Source organism: Podarcis cretensis (genome assembly GCF_951804945.1).
Source record: "Podarcis cretensis genome assembly, chromosome: 5".
In the NCBI taxonomy this organism is placed as follows: Eukaryota; Metazoa; Chordata; class Lepidosauria; order Squamata; family Lacertidae; genus Podarcis; species Podarcis cretensis.
The window spans coordinates 99,024,802-99,044,161 of NC_137174.1; the positions used below are offsets into that span (position 1 = coordinate 99,024,802).

Below are 19,360 nucleotides of genomic sequence, written 5' to 3' on the forward strand. Positions count from 1 at the left end.
ACGGGAAAAACAATGCAAAGTGGCTTCTAAGCGTGGTTTTCAATGATTTCCTCTCAGCACCAAGCAACCACTGCTGCTAATGCCTTTTAAGTTGTGGGTGAACATATCAGACGACAAAGCGATTCTTCAAACAGCTCTTGTTTATTCACAGGCCAGAACAGAACTGAACTGAAGGGTTCAGCCATCCTGCTTATATAGAGCTCCACTAGAACGCAACAGTAACCACTTTCTGTAACTATCCAATCACTGAATGTCACTTTCGATCCCTTATTTGCATATATGGACCTGAGTGAAAACTATCTACAGTATCCCCCTGCTGGCCCAGGGTGAGAACTTCAGTACATAATAATGCCCCTCCACACAGATCTGGATTTAGGGGACTGGCTTCCAGTGAGATGATATGGCATTTAGGCAGACTCGAACACTGGTGTCTCTATTTTTCAGCGACCAGCTGCTCCACCAGGACAACCTCTGAGGTTTTCTGGCTGTGCTTAAGCTAGGCATTTGCTGTGCTTGATCTTCAAATTGGATTCCATCTCCGCCGTATTAAGCAGTTGGTCCCTTACCTTTCCCACCCTGACCTGGCCACAGTGATCTATGCGATGGTCACCTCCAGGCTTGATTATTGTAACTCGCTCTATGCAGGGCTGCCCTTGAAGCTGTCCCAGAAACTCCAGCGGGTGCAGAATGCCACAGTGAGGCTCCTTATGGGGTCCTTGCCACAGGTTCACATTCATCCAGTGCTTTACCAACTGCACTGTCTCCCGGTGGAGTACAGGATCAGGTTCAAGGTGCAGGTTTTGACCTTTAAAACCCTTTTTGGCCTAGGACCCACATACCTATGGGACTGCCTCTCTTGGTATGCCCTGCGGAGGACCTTAAGGTCCACAAATGACACCACTTTGGAGGTCCCAAGCCTCAAGGAGGTTAGATTGGTTTCAGCTAGGGCCAGGGCCTTTTCAGCACTGGCCCCGACGTGGTGGAATGCTCTGTCCCAAGAGACTAGGGCCCTGCGGGACTTGACATCTTTCCGCAAAGCCTGCAAAACAGAGCTGTTCCGCCTGGCCTTTGGTTTGGACTCAGTCTGACCCTTATGTTTCCCTCCCTTTATGTGATCTATGGGCTACTTTTAAAATGAGGCTGCATTTTAAATTGCATTTTAACCTGTATTTTAAATCCCCCCCCCATTATGTTTTTACTGTAATTTTACTGGTGTTAGCCGCCCTGAGCCCGGCTCTGGCCGGGGAGGGTGGGGTATAAATAAAATTTACTACTACTACTATTATTATTATTATTATTATTATTAAAAATGACAGTTCCCTACGATAGAATCGCAGAATTGTAGAGTTGGACAGAGACCCCTAAGGATCATCCAGCCCAGCCCCCTGCTTAAAAACCTCCAATGAAGGAGAGTCCCCCACTTTCCATGGGAGTCCGTTCCACTCTCAAACAGCTCTTACAGTGAGAAAGCTATTCAAAGGCTTTGGAGCGAAAAAAAGGGAGCAGGTTTTGGGCACTCCACCCTCCAACTGTCTTTCAAACCAGGAAATCATGCCAAGGAAGTAAACCAACAGCAATGATTTCTAGAAGCTCCACTTGTGGCCTTACAACACCCAGAGCGGACCGGGCTGCTGGTCCCAGATTGGAAGGGCAAGGAAGAAGCACTGCCGGAATGGGCTGCTATCATTTCCCTGTGGCGCCCCTTTTATTATTGTGTCTCCTCTGCTGCACCTGGACCCATGGTGAGTGACTGCTGCCAAGTCTCACTGACTAATGCATAGCAACGTGTTGGGGGGGGGGGGAAAGAAAGGTGGCTTTGGAGGAAAGCCGGAGTTCCAGAATCAGCGTTGGTTCATACGTGAATCAGCTGTTAATAACCCTTGGCCAAAGAAAGCAAAAACCGTAGGAATGGAAACGTGTGATTTTGTGGCTCGTGTAAAAACACGGGTGCAGAATTACTCAAGATCAGCGAAAAACTAGGGAGCTTGTCCATTGTACCACGAGGAGTAGCTCATAACGTTCAGCTAGAAGGGGCATGAAATGCTTCTGCAGTGACAGCAATGCAGCATGGAGTAAAATAGGCAGAGAAGAAACCAGTTCGCAACAGAACCATCTTCCTGGCTCAGTTCTGTCTGTGGCATATTTTACTTCCACTGTGCTATGGTTCCTACGGATTTTAGCCACTTTGGGAACTGAATAGCACCAGAGTTGTATTTTTTTCCCTTTTCCTGGGAGCTGTTGAAATACGCTGGAGTGTTGCCTCTAAGGCTCGCTTCAGGAATCTCTTTTGAATAGTTGGATGCATGTCAATTTCGTATCGGTTTCTTCTCTAGTTGTACTCTGGCGAGGAGGGAAGGCATGCAAATTGAGGGTCAGCCACTGGAAGCCTCGGGGCCAAATCTGCCCCCACGAGGTGTCCACTTGTCCACCTGCTGCACAATTGCCAGTGCAAAGACAAGTGTGGTGTGTGGATGGAGCAGTCACTGACACCAGGATTTGCTAGAAATCCAAGCAGGATAACCCAGGTGTAGTCCATGGGCTCTCTATCATCCCTTCCTAATAGCGTCCCTCGCATTCAGCTGGTTGCTGACCTAAAAGGTAAAGGGACCCCTGACCATTAGGTCCAGTCGTGACCAACTCTGGGGTTGCGGCGCTCATCTCGCTTTATTGGCCGAGGGAGCCGGCGTACAGCTTCCGGGTCATGTAGCCAGCATGACTAAGCCGCTTCTGGCGAACCAGAGCAGCGCATGGAAACGCCGTTTACCTTCCCACCGGAGCAGTACCTACTTATCTACTTGCACTTGACGTGCTTTCGAACTGCTAGGTTGGCAGGAGCAGGGACTGAGCAACGGGAGCTCACCCCGTTGCGGGGATTCGAACCGCCGACCTTCTGATCAGCAAGTCCTAGGGTCTGTGGTTTAACCCACAGCACCACCCATGCCCCTGGTTGCTGACCTTGGGATCCAGCAACGGCCTAAGAACAATAGTAGCTGTAGCACAACTGAACTAAGAACATAGGGGGCTTCTTTATATTAAGAGAGCAATTGATCCATGAGACTCAATACTGTCTACACTGGCTGGCAGTGGCTCTCCAGGTTGCAGATTGGGATCCCTCGGAGATCTTCCTGGGGACACCAGCAATTGAACCTGGGATCTCTTGAATGCAAAGCGGATGCTGTAACCCTGAGCTGCACTCGTTCCCAAGCTATGCTAGCAGAAATCTTTATTATTAGCATTAAACAAGTCAGTATACAACCATGAGCGTTTCATAGGAAGTACACAAACAGCTGTCTACTCAGAAGCAGCTCACAGTTTAAGGCAGACAAACGGGGAGAAACTGAGGGATTCATGATTCTGAGGATAAGCCAAAGGTCATGCAGGGAAATGTGGGTTTTAAGGGGAGTTTTGAAGGAAGGGAGAGAGGTGCTAAACTACAGGGGAGCCCAGTGAGAGACACAAAGGGATGCTTATAATCCATAAATATTTTCAGAAGAAAACAATCTTTTTAAAAAAGGTTGCTGAGCTGGGGTGCAAACTGTGTGAAGGATGTTGCCATATCCCATGCCAGAATTTTTGTCTGTCTAGCCAAGTATGGAATTCTAAAAGAAATTTTCAGTTTCTGGAGAAGGTGAGCTCTTTCTGTGCCACAGTGCAGAACTCGATCTCACTACTCTTCCTCCCCAGGTGCAGCCACAGTTCACTCTGCCTTCACAACGAGCTCCAGTCTCACCTCCACACCGCAGACAAATGCAACAGAGAAATCCACCGTTCCATTGCTAAGCAGTTCCACTACACACCCCTCAACAACAGGGACTGCCCCAGGTCCTGACCCATCCTCCTCTTCAGGTAAAAGCGCTGTTCAGATCACAGCTGAGGAGACCACCACTGCTATTTCAGAAGGGACCGTCAGCCCTGCAGAAGAAACCACCCATTCCCAAGCAAAAATGTCCACAGAAGAATTACCAGTCCCCTCACCAGCTGTACCCACAACTGGAAGCTATTCTACCAATACTAGGCCATCCAGGTTCACCCTGGTAGCTTCTCATTCCACCTTCGCAGGTGAAGGCTCTCCTACCTTCAGCACTACGGCCAAAGTCACTTCCAATTCTGTTGCTCCCACCATTTCACAAACCACAACAAGCCCCAGTCTCACTAGTACAGCACCAAAGGCAAGCTCGGCAACTCAATCCACCACTGTCCCATTGCTAAGGACACTGCCAACCACGGATGTCACCACAGTAGCTGACTCCTCCACCTCCATCAGCACTGCAGTAGAAGACAGTAGCTCAACGCCGGCAGTATCCTACAGTTCAGAAGAAGCCACATCTGCAGAAAAAACCGCCACCCCAGCAACAGTTCATCCTTCATCCTATCCTGGTGAAACGAGCACTGAGCCCACACCTTTTATCCAACGAAGTGCAGTCACTCCAACAGAGTTCATTTCCCCATCACTAGCTAAGACCACGGATGAAACTACCACCACTCCTGGCACACCGCCAAAAAAGACCATGTCAACAGGCCTCTCTTCCACCACCCCAGCGAGGTCCAGTAGCACTGAGCCAACACTCAGCCAACAACCAACGTTCCTCTTCTCTTCGCTGCATGATTCGACAGCTATCACTGGCACTTCAGAAGCTGGAATCACGGATTCTACTACTTTGGAAGAAGAAACAAGCCCTACACTCCTATCTTCAGCCTCTCAAGACAAAGCCACGCCCATCACAGACTCTGTTGCTACTTTGCACACCATAACCACAGCCAAAAGCATTGCCACCCCCAGCACTGGAGCAGAAAGATCCATGCAGGCACCTGTGTCTTCCACAGAACATCCACAAATCTTCGGCACCAGTGTAGAAGTCACCTCCACAGCCCTTGCATCCACACTCTCAACTGTTCCCCCTCCATCCACATTCCCTTCTGCAGCCCTGCAGCCCCGCACCAACTCACCTCGGACAGTTGCCGCTGGCAGTTCAACATCTGGAATGACCACCAGCCCTGGTGCTTTAGGTGATGTGGCTAGCAGCCCTACACCTGAAATCCCAGAAGCCACCAGCACTATGATAGTAGAAACTAGCTCAAGATCCCAATCGCTAGCTCCTCAAGACATAACCACATTCCAAACCACAAAGCGTAGAGAAATGACTTCAACGGAGGAGACCACCACTGCTTTTTCAGACGTGACCATCAGCCCTGCAGAAGAAACCACCACCCCAACAACAGTTCATCTTTCATCCTATCCTGGTGAAATGAGCACTGAGCCCACACCTTTTACCCAAAGAAGTGCAGTCACTCCAACAGAGTTCATTTCCCCATCACTAGCTAAGACCACGGATGAAACTACCACCACTCCTGGCACACCGCCAGAAAAGATCACGTCAACAGGCCTCTCTTACACCACCCCAGCGAGGTCCAGTAGCACTGAGCCAACACTCAGCCAACAACCAACGTTCCTCTTCTCTTCGCTGCATGATTCGACAGCTATCACTGGCACTTCAGAAGCTGGAATCACGGATTCTACTACTTTGGAAGAAGAAACAAGCCCTACACTCCTATCTTCAGCCTCTCAAGACAAAGCCACGCCCATCACAGACTCTGTTGCTACTTTGCACACCATAACCACAGCCAAAAGCATTGCCACCCCCAGCACTGGAGCAGAAAGATCCATGCAGGCACCTGTGTCTTCCACAGAACATCCACAAATCTTCGGCACCAGTGTAGAAGTCACCTCCACAGCCCTTGCATCCACACTCTCAACTGTTCCCCCTCCATCCACATTCCCTTCTGCAGCCCTGCAGCCCCGCACCAACTCACCTCGGACAGTTGCCGCTGGCAGTTCAACATCTGGAATGACCACCAGCCCTGGTGCTTTAGGTGATGTGGCTAGCAGCCCTACACCTGAAATCCCAGAAGCCACCAGCACTATGATAGTAGAAACTAGCTCAAGATCCCAATCGCTAGCTCCTCAAGACATAACCACATTCCAAACCACAAAGCGTAGAGAAATGACTTCAACGGAGGAGACCACCACTGCTTTTTCAGACGTGACCATCAGCCCTGCAGAAGAAACCACCACCCCAACAACAGTTCATCTTTCATCCTATCCTGGTGAAATGAGCACTGAGCCCACACCTTTTACCCAAAGAAGTGCAGTCACTCCAACAGAGTTCATTTCCCCATCACTAGCTAAGACCACGGATGAAACTACCACCACTCCTGGCACACCGCCAGAAAAGATCACGTCAACAGGCCTCTCTTACACCACCCCAGCGAGGTCCAGTAGCACTGAGCCAACACTCAGCCAACAACCAACGTTCCTCTTCTCTTCGCTGCATGATTCGACAGCTATCACTGGCACTTCAGAAGCTGGAATCACGGATTCTACTACTTTGGAAGAAGAAACAAGCCCTACACTCCTATCTTCAGCCTCTCAAGACAAAGCCACGCCCATCACAGACTCTGTTGCTACTTTGCACACCATAACCACAGCCAAAAGCATTGCCACCCCCAGCACTGGAGCAGAAAGATCCATGCAGGCACCTGTCTCTTCCACAGAACATCCACAAATCTTCGGCACCAGTGTAGAGGTCACCTCCACAGCCCTTGCATCCACACTCTCAACTGTTCCCCCTCCATCCACATTCCCTTCTGCAGCCCTGCAGCCCCGCACCAACTCACCTCGGACAGTTGCCGCTGGCAGTTCAACATCTGGAATGACCACCAGCCCTGGTGTTTTAGGTGATGTGGCTAGCAGGCCTACACCTGAAATCCCAGAAGCCACCAGCACTATGATAGTAGAAACTAGCTCAAGATCCCAATCGCTAGCTCCTCAAGACATAACCACATTCCAAACCACAAAGCGTAGAGAAATGACTTCAACGGAGGAGACCACCACTGCTTTTTCAGACGTGACCATCAGCCCTGCAGAAGAAACCACCACCCCAACAACAGTTCATCTTTCATCCTATCCTGGTGAAACGAGCACTGAGCCCACACCTTTTACCCAACGAAGTGCAGTCACTCCAACAGAATCACTAGCTAAGACCACGGATGAAAGTACCACCACTCCTGGCACACCGCCAGAAGAGACCACGTCAACAGGCCTCTCTTCCACCACCCCATCAACTGAAATCGCAGGTCAAACAGCGACGTCCAGGAGCACTGTTCCAGAAGTAACACTCAGCCAAAAACCAGCCAAAAACCAACCAATGTTTATCAGCATTGCAGTAGAAGACAATAGGCCAACACTGCTGGCATCCCACAGTCCAGAAAAAGCCACATTTGCAGAAGGAACCACCATCCCAAAAACAGTTCATTTTTCTTCTTATCCTGGTGAAATGAGCGTTGATCCTACATCTTTTATCCAACGAAGTGCAGTCACTCCAACAGAATCACTAGCTAAGACCACGGATGAAAGTACCACCACTGCTGGCACACCGCTAGAAGAGACCACGTCAACAGGCCTCTCTTCCACCACCCCATCAACTGAAATCACAGGTCAAACAGCGAGGTCCAGGAGCACTGTTCCAGACGTAACACTCAGCCAACAACCAACTATGTTCATCAGCACTGCAGTAGAAGACAATAGGTCAACACTGCTGGCATCCCACAGTCCAGAAAAAGCCACATCTGCAGAAGGAACCTCCATCCCAACAACAGCTCCTTCTTCCCATCCTGGTGAAACCACCTCTGAGCTCACAACTTTTATCCAAAGTTATCAAGCCACTTCGACAGCACTCCTCTCCCCATCGCTAGCTGCAACCAAGGGTGAAGGTGGCATCCCTGTTGTCACATCGCCAAAACAGACCACATCAACCACAACTGAGCTCACAACCACAACTGGAAGTTCCCCTGCCCTCACCTCAAGACCACAGATGACCTTCGCAACCACCTCCAGAGGTGAAGCTTCATCTACCACCAGTAAAACTGCCAGGGTCACTTCAACAGTTGCTTCTTCCACCATTTCACTGCTCAGAACCACTGTAGCACCAAAGACAAATTCCAGAGCGAAACCCACCGCCTCACGGCAAGCTACCACACTAACCACAAATGTCACAAGGACAACTGGCGTCACCACATCATCAGCAAAGGTGACCAAAATTATTAAGCGTCCAATTTCAGCGCCAGGTAAGCATACTGACTTTGACATTCATCTGAACAGGGAAGACTCACACAAGCAGAGGTGCCGACTTGAATACAATATTGGGGCCTGTTAAGTTCTGCCCAACAGAATTGATCACATGATGTGGCTCACACCCACCATTTGAATGGCAGTGACCGTCAACCCTTGGGAGGGGAAGCCCCCTCAAACATTTGGGGGGTGTGTGTGAAGGGACTTCAGCCCCTGGGAGTTGGCTCCTAGGCACACAAGTGAAGTGGCACCTCAGGTTAAGAACTTAATTCATTCTGGAGGTCCGTTCTTTACCTGAAACTGTTCTTAACCCGAGGTACCACTTTAGCTAATGGGGCCTCCCCCTGCCACCGATTTCTGTTCTCATCCTGAAGCAAAGTTCTTAACCTGAGGTACAATTTCTGGGTTAGCGGAGTCTGTAACCTGAAGCGTCTGTAACCTGAAGCATATGCATTTTGAGCTAGGCGGCAGAGCTGGAAGGAATGCAAGTATCTGTAGGCTGAGATAACTGCCCTGGGATCATATATACTCTGCGGTATATAAATTTAACAAACAAACAAATAAGGCTCGCATTATCCTAACCCTAAGAAGTGGGTTTATTGAACATTCACCTTGCACAGAACATAAACAGAGGTCAGACTACATCTGGTTTTTATCAAAATTGTTGTTGTTGTTATTATTATTATTATTAATCTTTTATACCAAGGTAAGTAACTCAAAGCAACTTATAATATATTAACAAACACATACATCATCATCATCATCATCATCATTAATATTAGTTCTGCATGGGAGGGAGTCTCACAACTGGGGCAGTACCACAGAGAAGGGTCTCCTCATGTTCCCCACAAGCAGCCCCTCTCCCTAGTCTCAGGGCCTGGGCTGGGTGATGGGGCCAACCTATGTGGGAGGGGCTGGATCTTTTGCAAGGAAAGAGCTGACTTGTGTTCTTGTGGCTCCTTCAGCTCCTTCCGCAGCTCCAGGTGGAACCAAGAGGCCCCCGCCAATGCCTTCCTGCCCTTCTCTACCTCCAGATACAGGTAAGCTCTTGTCATCCTCTTGTCATCTTCCTAAATCTCACCTGACTTTGCAATTTCTCTTCCTGCTTCCTTGCCCTGACGGGACGTGGGGTAGTTGAATGCCTCCCGTCGTGAAAAGCAGGATATAAATGTCATAAATAAATAAAGTAATTAAATGACAGGCATTTATACAAAGACACATGATGTGGAGAAAAGGTTTTTCTTCCTGTCTGCTAATCCTGGGACTTGTGGCTGAACTTATGCAGAAAAGGAACCAATGTGGTTTGTGTGTGATTTTCTCCTCTGGCAGGTGGGACCCAAGTCATCTTGTCAATGGGCTTGACCACTTCCCTGAATATCTCTGACCCCACAACCCAAGAGATGGTTTTGAACAAGGTGAGGGTTCATTATTATCATACGGAGTCCTCCAGGCAACTTCTGATTTAACATGGAGCGATTTTAAGGGCTTGGTAACCATAATATCAGCTCTGTTTGGATCAGTCATCATTCCTTCTCTTAGTAATAATGTGATAATGTTTTCTGAAAGATTTAGTCTGAATCTGAGTGGCCAATGGCCAGTGACTTTGTAGGGCTTTTTATTGCCATTATTATTATTAAACAGTCTCAAAATATCTGTGGGATGTAAGCAATTTTGAAGTAAGGGATCACATCCAAGCCAAAAGATTACAGGATGTATTCTTCTTTCTTTGGTGATCCCTCGTAGCCGAGTAAGATTGTCTCCCATGAACACGGTTTTAACAATGAGTCCGTAAGTGACTATGGAGGCCAATTCTGTTTTTTTTTTTATAATAGATTTTATTAAAGTTTTGAAAGTTACAGAAAGAAAAATAGAAAAAGTTAAACAAACAAAGCACAAAATAAATAAATAAAATAAATAAATAAACCCCAACCTTTACATAACTTTCTTTCCTTTGCTTATTTCCCTGACCTCCTCACACCTGCCTTTTTTGTATTCTAGTTCAATTAGATATTTCAGCAAATCCTTTCCATCTTTGTTTTTATCCTAAAAATTTATCTTGATATACTATAATTTTACATTCTCCTCTTTCACTAATTACCAATCCATTTTTACTTAATCCTTTATAACATTTCTGCTAAAACCACATAGCTTCATTCCAACATCCTTCTAACATTCCTTAATTTTACAATGTTTCTGTAGATAAACTTTAAATTTTTTCCAATCTTCTTCCACCGACTCTTCTCCCTGGTCTCGGATTCTGCCAGTCATTTCCGCCAGTTCCATGTAGTCCATCACCTTCATCTGCCATTGTGTCTTCCTGTGGAGGCCAATTCTGGATCCACACGTCCTTCCATAGTGGGGACATAGGTTTCCAGGTGGGAATTGATCATGGTGTGGATTTGCCAAGCGTGCCTTCCTCTTAGCGCGTTTCTCCCTTTCGTCCTGAGTTCGAGGGTCTTCAAAGCCCATGATACCTTTGGTAAAGGCTGTTCTACAACTGGAGCACTCGCAGGCCAGTGTTTCCCAGTTACTGGTGTTTATACTACAGTTTTTTAGATTTGTCCTGCTAGAGTCTTTAAACCTCTTTTGTTGACCACCAGCATTTCGTTTTCTGTTTTTAAGTTTGGAATAGAGCAGTTGCTTTGGAAGACGATAATCAGGCAACTGAACAACGTGACCGGTCCAACAAAGTTGATGTTGAAGAACCATTGCTTCGACACTGGTGATCAGAGAGAGGGGCTCGCAGTATTAACACCCCAACAGAGCTTGCTTTGCCATTAGTGACAGTTTTGGATCTATCACTGAGCAAGCAGGTTGCTGTTTCTCCAGCTTCCAGGCTGCTTCCAGCTCTGTTTGCATACCACTCTGGCTATTGCCCTCTTACCTAACAGTTGGCTGAGCAGGGTGGAGAAAAGGACCACTCAATAGCCTGGCAGAAGCCATCACTTAGGACTCAGCTACATTGGTCAAAAAAAGTCTTGGATGCGTTATAAACATGCAAAACCAGATAGCACCAGAGAGCAAAAAAAATTTTAATGTGTTTTTTACATAGCGTTTTCCCCCCTTTTGTTGCAATGATTTAATTTCTGACTTATTTATAGCATTTCTCTTCCTGCATGAAGATCAGCCCTTAGTTGAAGCTCTCTCAATTTAGCTAATTCTTTTGGGATGCTGATGAGGACTCGTAAGTGGCCAGCTAAGTTCGTTGTCTTACAAAGAAATTTGTCTGACCCATTCAGTAAACTCCTCTGTTAGATTGTAACCTGCCTGGTTATAGGATCCCAGTAACTGGAAAGAATTCAGGGCCTCATCCAGACTGAACCCCACCCCACCCTGAACTCACCACGTCATCTTTAAATGCTGATACAGTGGTACCTCGGGTTAAGTACTTAATACGTTCCGGAGGTCCGTTCTTAACCTGAAACTGTTCTTAACCTGAAGCACCACTTTAGCTAAAGGGGCCTCCTGCTGCCACCGCGCCGCCGGAGCACGATTTCTGTTCTCATTCTAAAGCAAAGTTCTTAACCTGAAGCACCATTTCTGGGTTAGCGGAGTCTGTAACCTGAAGCGTATGTAACCTGAGGCACCACTGTACAGTAGTACCTCTGGTTGCGAATGGGATCCGTTCAAGGGGCCAGTTCACAACATGGAAAGAGCACAACCCGCAGCAGCACGTCTGTGCATGCGCGGGTTGCGATTCGGTGCTTCTGCGCATGCGCGTGATGTCATTTTGTGCTTCCGTGCATGCGCAAGCAGCGAAACCCGAAAGCAACCCTTTCCGGTACTTCCGGTTCGCCGCGGGACGTAACCTGAAAGAACATAACATGAAGCAAACGTAACATGAGGTATGACTTGATCCTTAACATGAATTCATATATCTTATTCATTTCCCCACCCCCACCCCTGTGTTTGTCCTTTCCTCTCCAGCTGAGTCACGACTTGAGAGCCAACTTCCCCTGCGCTGCCTTCAGTGTGAAATGGATAGAGCAGATGAAGTAAAGCTCTAAAGGACTCACAGCAGCCGCTGGCTGATCAGAAATGAAGGCAGAATGAGCCCCACGAAAGGAGAAGGAGAGATTCTGTAGCAGCTGAGCTCCAGTTCTGACATAAGAGTGTGAACTGATTCTGTTTTTCCATCACATGCGAATGGATATCTCTAAGTGCAGACCCCTTGCTTGCAAAGTTTGCTCCTTATGCTTATCTGCAAATGGACCAGAGGGTTGGCATAGCACTGCAGTGAAGAGACTGAGCTACATACCCGGAAGGTCGTTGGCTCAAATTTCACTCCTTCCATGAATTCACCAGGGGTCCTGAGGCAAGCCCCTTATCTTTAATGTACTGGTTGTTTTGGGTGCTATGTTGTGCCGGTCCTTCAGAAACAACCACACCCTTGCCTCAAATTGGCTAGATCCTTTTTCTAAAATGGCTAGATCTCGAATTGACTAGATCCCTTCTCTTAAATGTCAGTCACTGCTGTGATTCTTTCCATTGGCCAAAATGCTGAAACGGGAGGGAAAGCTAGTTTCTGGCGAAACTAACAAGGAAAATAGCGCCTGCACATGTTGCCTCACATATCAGACGCCAGAATCTTACTTTTGACAAAAAATAAAAATAAAAAGTGCACATTTTTTTGTTTGAGAATTTAGGAGCGGTGCAGATTTTGAAAGGCAGCTGCATTTCAGCCCCGCATTTCAGGGACTGCAAATTAGGTAGTTTCGCGTGGAAATTCAAACTGAATCGAACTCTTCCCTCAACCCTAGAAGCCATCAAGGGGAGATGTTTTTGTGACAATTGCAGGTGTGGACCAGCTAACCCACCCAAGAGTCGCCTCAGGGGGACTGCAAAGAGCTCAGTGTCCCATCTGGTAATTTCTTCCTTATTAGAAATCCTTCTAACACCTCAGGCCATTAGTGTCCTTCTTAACGCTTCAGGAGTTTGCTAACTCTGTGACGCCACCGCAAGTATCCAGTTCATTAATTTGGAAAGCTGTTTGGAGGGCTTGAAGGCAATCCTCTGCTCCTGTGCCCCCCCTCGCCAAATGCCAGGTTGCATAACAGCTTAGTCACCTATTAACTCTTTAATCAGCTTGGTAAAATCAAGCTAATAAACCTTTGTGCAGCTGAATTTGGTTAAATGTCACCTTGGAAGAAAGTCAAATTCTTTCTGGTGGCAGCTCCAGATTTCGAAAAGAAGCTCAGGGAAGATATCTGAGAGAGGCTTCCCAAACTGAATCAGTGAGTGTCATCACAGAAGGTCCTCAACTCACAGGATGCCTACGGTTTTCCATGGGGAAGAGGCAGGGGAATATTTGCATGGGATATATTTTCCATAGGGAAACTCATAGAATCATAGAATAGAATCATAGAGTTGGAAGAGACCACAAGGGCCATCGAGTCCAACCCCCTGCCAAGCAGAAAACACCATCAGAGCACTCCTGACATATGGTTGTCAAGCCTCTGCTTAAAGACCTCCAAAGAAGGAGACTCCACCACACTCCTTGGCAGCAAATTCCACTGTCAAACAGCTCTTACTGTCAGGAAGTTCTTCCTAATGTTTAGGTGGAATCTTCTTTCTTGTAGTTTGGAACCATTGCTCCGTGTCCGCTTCTCTGGAGCAGCAGAAAACAACCTTTCTCCCTCCTCTATGTGACATCCTTTTATATATTTGAACATGGCTATCATATCACCCCTTAACCTCCTCTTCTCCAGGCTAAACATGCCCAGCTCCCTTAGCCGTTCCTCATAAGGCATCGTTTCCAGGCCTTTGACCATTTTGGTTGCCCTCCTCTGGACACGTTCCAGTTTCTCAGTGTCCTTCTTGAACTGTGGTGCCCAGAACTGGACACAGTACTCCAGGTGAGGTCTGACCAGAGCAGAATACAATGGCACTATTACTTCCCTTGATCTAGATGCTATACTCCTATTGATGCAGCCCAGAATTGCATTGGCTTTTTTAGCTGCCGCGTCACACTGTTGGCTCATGTCAAGTTTGTGGTCAACCAAGACTCCTAGATCCTTTTCACATGTACTGCTCTCAAGCCAGGTGTCACCCATCTTGTATTTGTGCCTCTCATTTTTTTTGCCCAAGTGCAATACTTTACATTTCTCCCTGTTAAAATTTGTCTTGTTTGTTTTGGCCCAGTTCTCTAATCTGTCAAGGTCGTTTTGAAGTGTGATCCTGTCCTCTGGGGTGTTAGCCACCCCTCCCAGTTTGGTGTCATCTTTAAATTTGATCAGGATGCCCTTGAGTCCACCATCCAAGTCGTTGATAAAGATGTTGAATAAGACCGGGCCCAAGACAGAACCCTGTGGCACCCCACTAGTCACTCTTCATGCTTGCGGTCTGTGGACCTAGATTCATTGTCTCAATCAACAGCTATGGGGTCTTTTCCACCCCATACATTTCCAAGCACAATTCAAAGTGTTGGTGCTGACCTTTAAAGCCCTAAACAGCCTGGGCCTTGTATACCTGAAGGAGTGTCTCCACCCCCAGCGCTCAGCCCGAACACTCAGGTCGAGCTCTGAGGGCCTTCTGGCATTAACCTCACTGTAAGATGTGAAGCTACAGTGAACCAGGCAGAGGGCCTTCTTGGTAGTGGCACCCACCCTGTGGAACGCCCTCCCACCAGATGGCAAGAAGATGAGTAATTATATAACATTTAGGAAACATCTGAAAGCAGCCGTTTTTAAGATTTGCTATTTTATTATGTTTTTCTATACGATGGAAGCTGCCCAGAGTAGCTGGAGAAACCTAGTCAGATGGGCAGGGTACAAATAATAAAATCATCATCATCATCATCATCATTATTTATTCAGTTCTTTCATGAACCAATTTTGGAAAGCTACATTCTATCAAAGAGAGCAAAAGAGGCACATTTAGCTATTGCTGTTTTAAAATGACATATTGGTTATGAATTGCATTCAGGTGCATTTTCCTGTTGTAAGTTGTTATGAATCTCCACCCCACTTAGAATATGACAAACAAATCAACCAATCTGGCGCTAGGTGAAAATAAATTGGAGACTAGCATTTAACCAATGAAGGTGTCCCCTAGTAAGAATCTTCTCTGCCATCCTTCAGGAGAATTCTCCCAGCCTTCTGGTCTGGCTCTAAAACATGCACACTGCTGGTCCAGCTCCGAGGGCCTTCTGGTGGTGGCACCCGCCCTGTGGAACGCCCTCCCATCAGATGTCAAGGAAATAAATAACTATCTGACTCTTAGAAGACATCTGAAGGCAGCCCTGTTTAGGGAAGATTTTTATGATTGATGTTTTATCATGTTTTCAATATTCTGTTGGGGGCCACCCAGAGTGACTGGGCAAACCCAGCCAGATGGGCGGGGTATAAATAATATTTATACATACATACATACATACCCTGCCCATCTGGCTGGGTTTCCCCAGCCACTCTGGGCGGCTTCCAACAGAATATTAAACTACAATAGTCTATTAAACATTAAACATTAAAAGCTTCCCTAAATGGGGCTGCCTTCAGATGTCTTCTAAAAGTCTGGTAGTTGTTTTTCTCTTTTCAATATTTTAATGTTGTATTTTAATCTTGTTTTTAAGTTGTATTCATTCAACTTGATTTTATTATTGCTTGTTAGCCACCCTGAGCCCGGCCTTGGCTGAGGAGGGTGGGGTATAAATAAAAATTATTGTTATTATTATTATTTGATATCTGGTGGGAGGGCGTTGCACGGGGCGGGTGCCACTACCGAGAAGGCCCTCTGCCTGGTTCTCTGTAACTTGGCTTCTCGCAGCGATTCACCTCCTCCAGAAGCCTGTTTGGCTGCTCAGGTTGCTGATTCACTTCATCCAGGAGCCTGATTCGCTGCTCCTGCAAGCCAATCAGGTCACTGACTCACTTCCGCCTGGAGCTGGATCGGGTGGCTCCTGCGGACCAATCAGACTGCTGCATTCTGGATCCTATTGTTCTAGGATTCAGCTCAGCACATAACAATTTCCATCGATCTAAAACTTGCAAGATTCTTTTGATAGCAGCGAGGTTCTGCTGTGATGTTTGCCCTGCTCACAAGGTGTGCCTGTTATCAGTGATGTAGCCTTTTACTGGCTGGTGACATAATGCCCTCTCTTTCCCTTCGCAAGACGCGGCCAAGGCGTTTGTTCCAGCTGAGCGGAGAGCCCTTAATGACCCACGGTCTGTGACCTCATCAGCAGAGTTAATGGGCTGTGTGGGCACTGGCGGAATTAGCATGTTTATATCTCCGAGGCTCCTCAAGTGTGACCAGAGGGCCATTGAACATTCCTCGCCCTCTTGGAGTGGGCGATGCTTGCAAGCAGGAGCGGGTGCCGGCTGGCATGCATGCCAAGCTGCGTCTTCCCGGACCCCCTTCTGCGTTTTGGGGATTCTCGAGGGTCCCGCAGCAAAATGCGACACCTGTTCTAGCTGTTTGGAAACCACATCCCGAGTTATCGGCAAAGGTGCGCCAAGGGTCCCTTGGCAAGTAGCTGTATCGGCACACACACACACACACACAGAAAATCACTTTTCCCCACTAGCCAAATTAGAAATTATTACATTTTACGAGACCCAAGTACTTGAAGCGTCCCGGGTTAGGGTAAGGTGAGGAGGAAGGGAGGAAAAATTGCACACCTTTGTAATGTGGTGTAAGAAGGATGAGAAGCTTCTGCATTCGACCTTTCAATAATAGTGGGGTACGCATATGTGCCATACAACCCAGAGTCTGATAGGTGATTTTAGTGCCCCTGACTGGGGCACTGGTTTTGCCAACCCCTAGCTTGCTGATCAGAAGGTTGGCGGTTTGAATCCCCGCGACGGGCTGAGCTCCCGTTCCTCAGTCCCTGCTCCTGCCAACCTAGCAGTTCGAAAGCACGTCAAAGTGCAAGTAGATAAATAGGTACCACTCCGGTGGGAAGGTAAATGGCGTTTCCGTGCGCTGCTCCGGTTTGCCAGAAGCGGCTTAGTCCTGCTGGCCACATGACCCGGAAGCTGTACGCCGGCTCCCTTGGCCAATAAAGCGAGATGAGCGCCGCAACCCCAGAGTCGGCCACGACTGGACCTAACGGTCAGGGGTCCCTTTACCTTAGGAGACCTTTGGCTACTGGATTGCTTGGAAGCACCTCGTGGCAGCGACAGATTTAGGGCAGGGCTCAGGGGGCGCAAAATATTAAAGAAATAAAAAAACCTGAGTTATTGTGGGAATAAGCAATCAATCAAATCTTTTCTATGGTCGTAGACCAGCATAAGTAGGTTGGGGTACAATCATTTAAAATCTGTAAACCGTTTTGGAAAGCTAAGATTATTAAAACAGAAGGTATATATAAAAGACTGTTAGAATAGAAAAGAAGCGAAAAGAAGCGAAAAGAAGGGTTAGGAGCATTAAACGGATGTGGAAGAGCATAAAAGGTTAATATATAAAAGTCTATAGCTATCAATTTACAAAGCACTCCAATATGACTGTTCATTAAATCTAGTTTGTGGTGCAGGTCATCAGCCAATGAGTTTTGAACATTGCTGAGCAGAACCTGGCAACTCTGTACATTGTAGCAGGGTTGGTTTTTCTGGGATTCTGGGCTGCATCAATAGGAGTATAGCATCTAGATCAAGGGGAGTAATAGTGCCACTGTATTCTGCTCTGGTCAGACCTCACCTGGATACTGTGTCCAGTTCTGGGCACCACAGTTCAAGAAGGACACTGACAAACTGGAACGTGTCCAGAGGAGGGTAACCAAAATGGTCAAAGGCCTGGAAACGATGCCTTATGAGGAACGGCTAAGGGAGCTGGTCATGTTTAGCCTGGAGAAGAGGAGGTTAAGGGGTGATATGATAGCCATGTTCAAATATATAAAAGGATGTCACATAGAGGAGGGAGAAAGGTTGTTTTCTGCTGCTCCAGAGAAGCGGACACGGAGCAATGGTTCCAAACTACAAGAAAGAAGATTCCACCTAAACATTAGGAAGAACTTCCTGACAGTAAGAGCTGTTTGACAGTGGAATTTGCTGCCAAGGAGTGTGGTGGAGTCTCCTTCTTTGGAGGTCTTTAAGCAGAGGCTTGACAACCATATGTCAGGAGTGCTCTGATGGTGTTTCCTGCTTGGCAGGGGGTTGGACTCGATGGCCCTTGTGGTCTCTTCCAACTCTATGATTCTATGATTCTATGGTATCTCAAAGCAGCAAGGAGGTATAGAATTGTCCTGTGTGCCCTGGGTACTGATGGAGTAGTGGGGAGATGAGGCGAATACAGATGTCTCTATAATATAGGCACTGGAGAAGCCCGGAAGCTGGATAAAACCAAAAGCCCATCTCAACTGTCCCGTTTCAACTGGGACATCCCGGAATTACAAAAGCTGTCCATTACAATAATATAAAAATTTATTATTTCTATGCCACCCATCTGGCTGGGTTGCAACTATTGCAAACCTTTTTCTTCTCCACCTTTACATCAGGTGAGATTATTGCTGCATCGGGACTATATCCTTCCTGGATAGCTCAGTTGGTTAGAGTGTGGTGCTGATAACGCCAAGGTTGCAGGTTCGATCCCCGTACTGGGCAACTGCATATTATTGCATTGGAGGGGGTTGCGCTAGATGATCCTCAGGGACCCTTCCAGGTCTACCATTCTGTGATTCTATGGCTTGCATATAAGGCAGCTTCCTTTGTTCTTGTGACGCTTGACACACAAGCCAGCACAAAGAGTCCCTAAGTGACACTGTCTGTGATAGAAGGCTCCAGAACCAACGAGGGATGTGTTTGCCACTTCTAGGTGCTTATGGACCATGAGCAGACTGACTTCTCTGTCACAATCCTGCAGGATCAGGCCAGTGGCCCACCTAGTCCAGCACCCTGTTCTCACAGAGGCCAATCCGAGCACAAGAACTCTTTCCTTCTCGTGGTCTGCAGCAATGGGCATTTCGAAGCATTGCTGCCTCTATGCATTCCTGAAAGGATTATATTTGCACCAACTTCATGATAGTTTTTTCTCTTCATGAGATTATGAGGCTTCCAAGTCCTTCTTGAGAGGCAAATTGTTGTTATATCAGCAGGCATTAACCCACGCATGTTGAGGCACTTAGAAATCCACGCGGAGAGAAGGAAATGTGCCATGCCAATTCCCAAGACGCCAGCTCTGCCACAGGCTCGTCAATAGACTCACCTGTGCTCAGATGTGGCCCATTGCTCTGGCCGAGAAACTGACCTGCCAGTTCAGGACAGGGCCTCGACCCTTCTACAACACCTGCCATCCATTCAT

General features: G+C 47.3%; 1 protein-coding gene across 3 annotated transcripts; it reads left to right on the plus strand.

Annotated features, from left to right (window-relative positions):
• The first annotated feature begins 1,556 nt into the window (after nt 1-1,556).
• Nucleotides 1,557-12,756, plus strand: LOC307216547 (uncharacterized protein). 3 transcript variants are annotated; one of them, XM_079976959.1, is made up of 4 exons: nt 1,557-1,742; nt 9,094-9,168; nt 9,458-9,543; nt 12,056-12,756. In XM_079976959.1, exons 1-4 carry the CDS (start codon nt 1,577-1,579, stop codon nt 12,125-12,127), a joined length of 399 nt encoding a protein of 132 aa, XP_079833085.1. In that variant the 5' UTR covers nt 1,557-1,576; the 3' UTR covers nt 12,128-12,756. The 3 variants fall into 3 exon arrangements, with proteins under 3 accessions (XP_079833085.1, XP_079833083.1, XP_079833084.1); XM_079976957.1 differs by lacking the exon at nt 1,557-1,742 and adding an exon at nt 6,759-8,124; XM_079976958.1 differs by lacking the exon at nt 1,557-1,742 and adding an exon at nt 6,762-8,124 and having other exon boundaries at nt 9,106-9,168.
• The last annotated feature ends 6,604 nt before the right edge of the window (nt 12,757-19,360 follow it).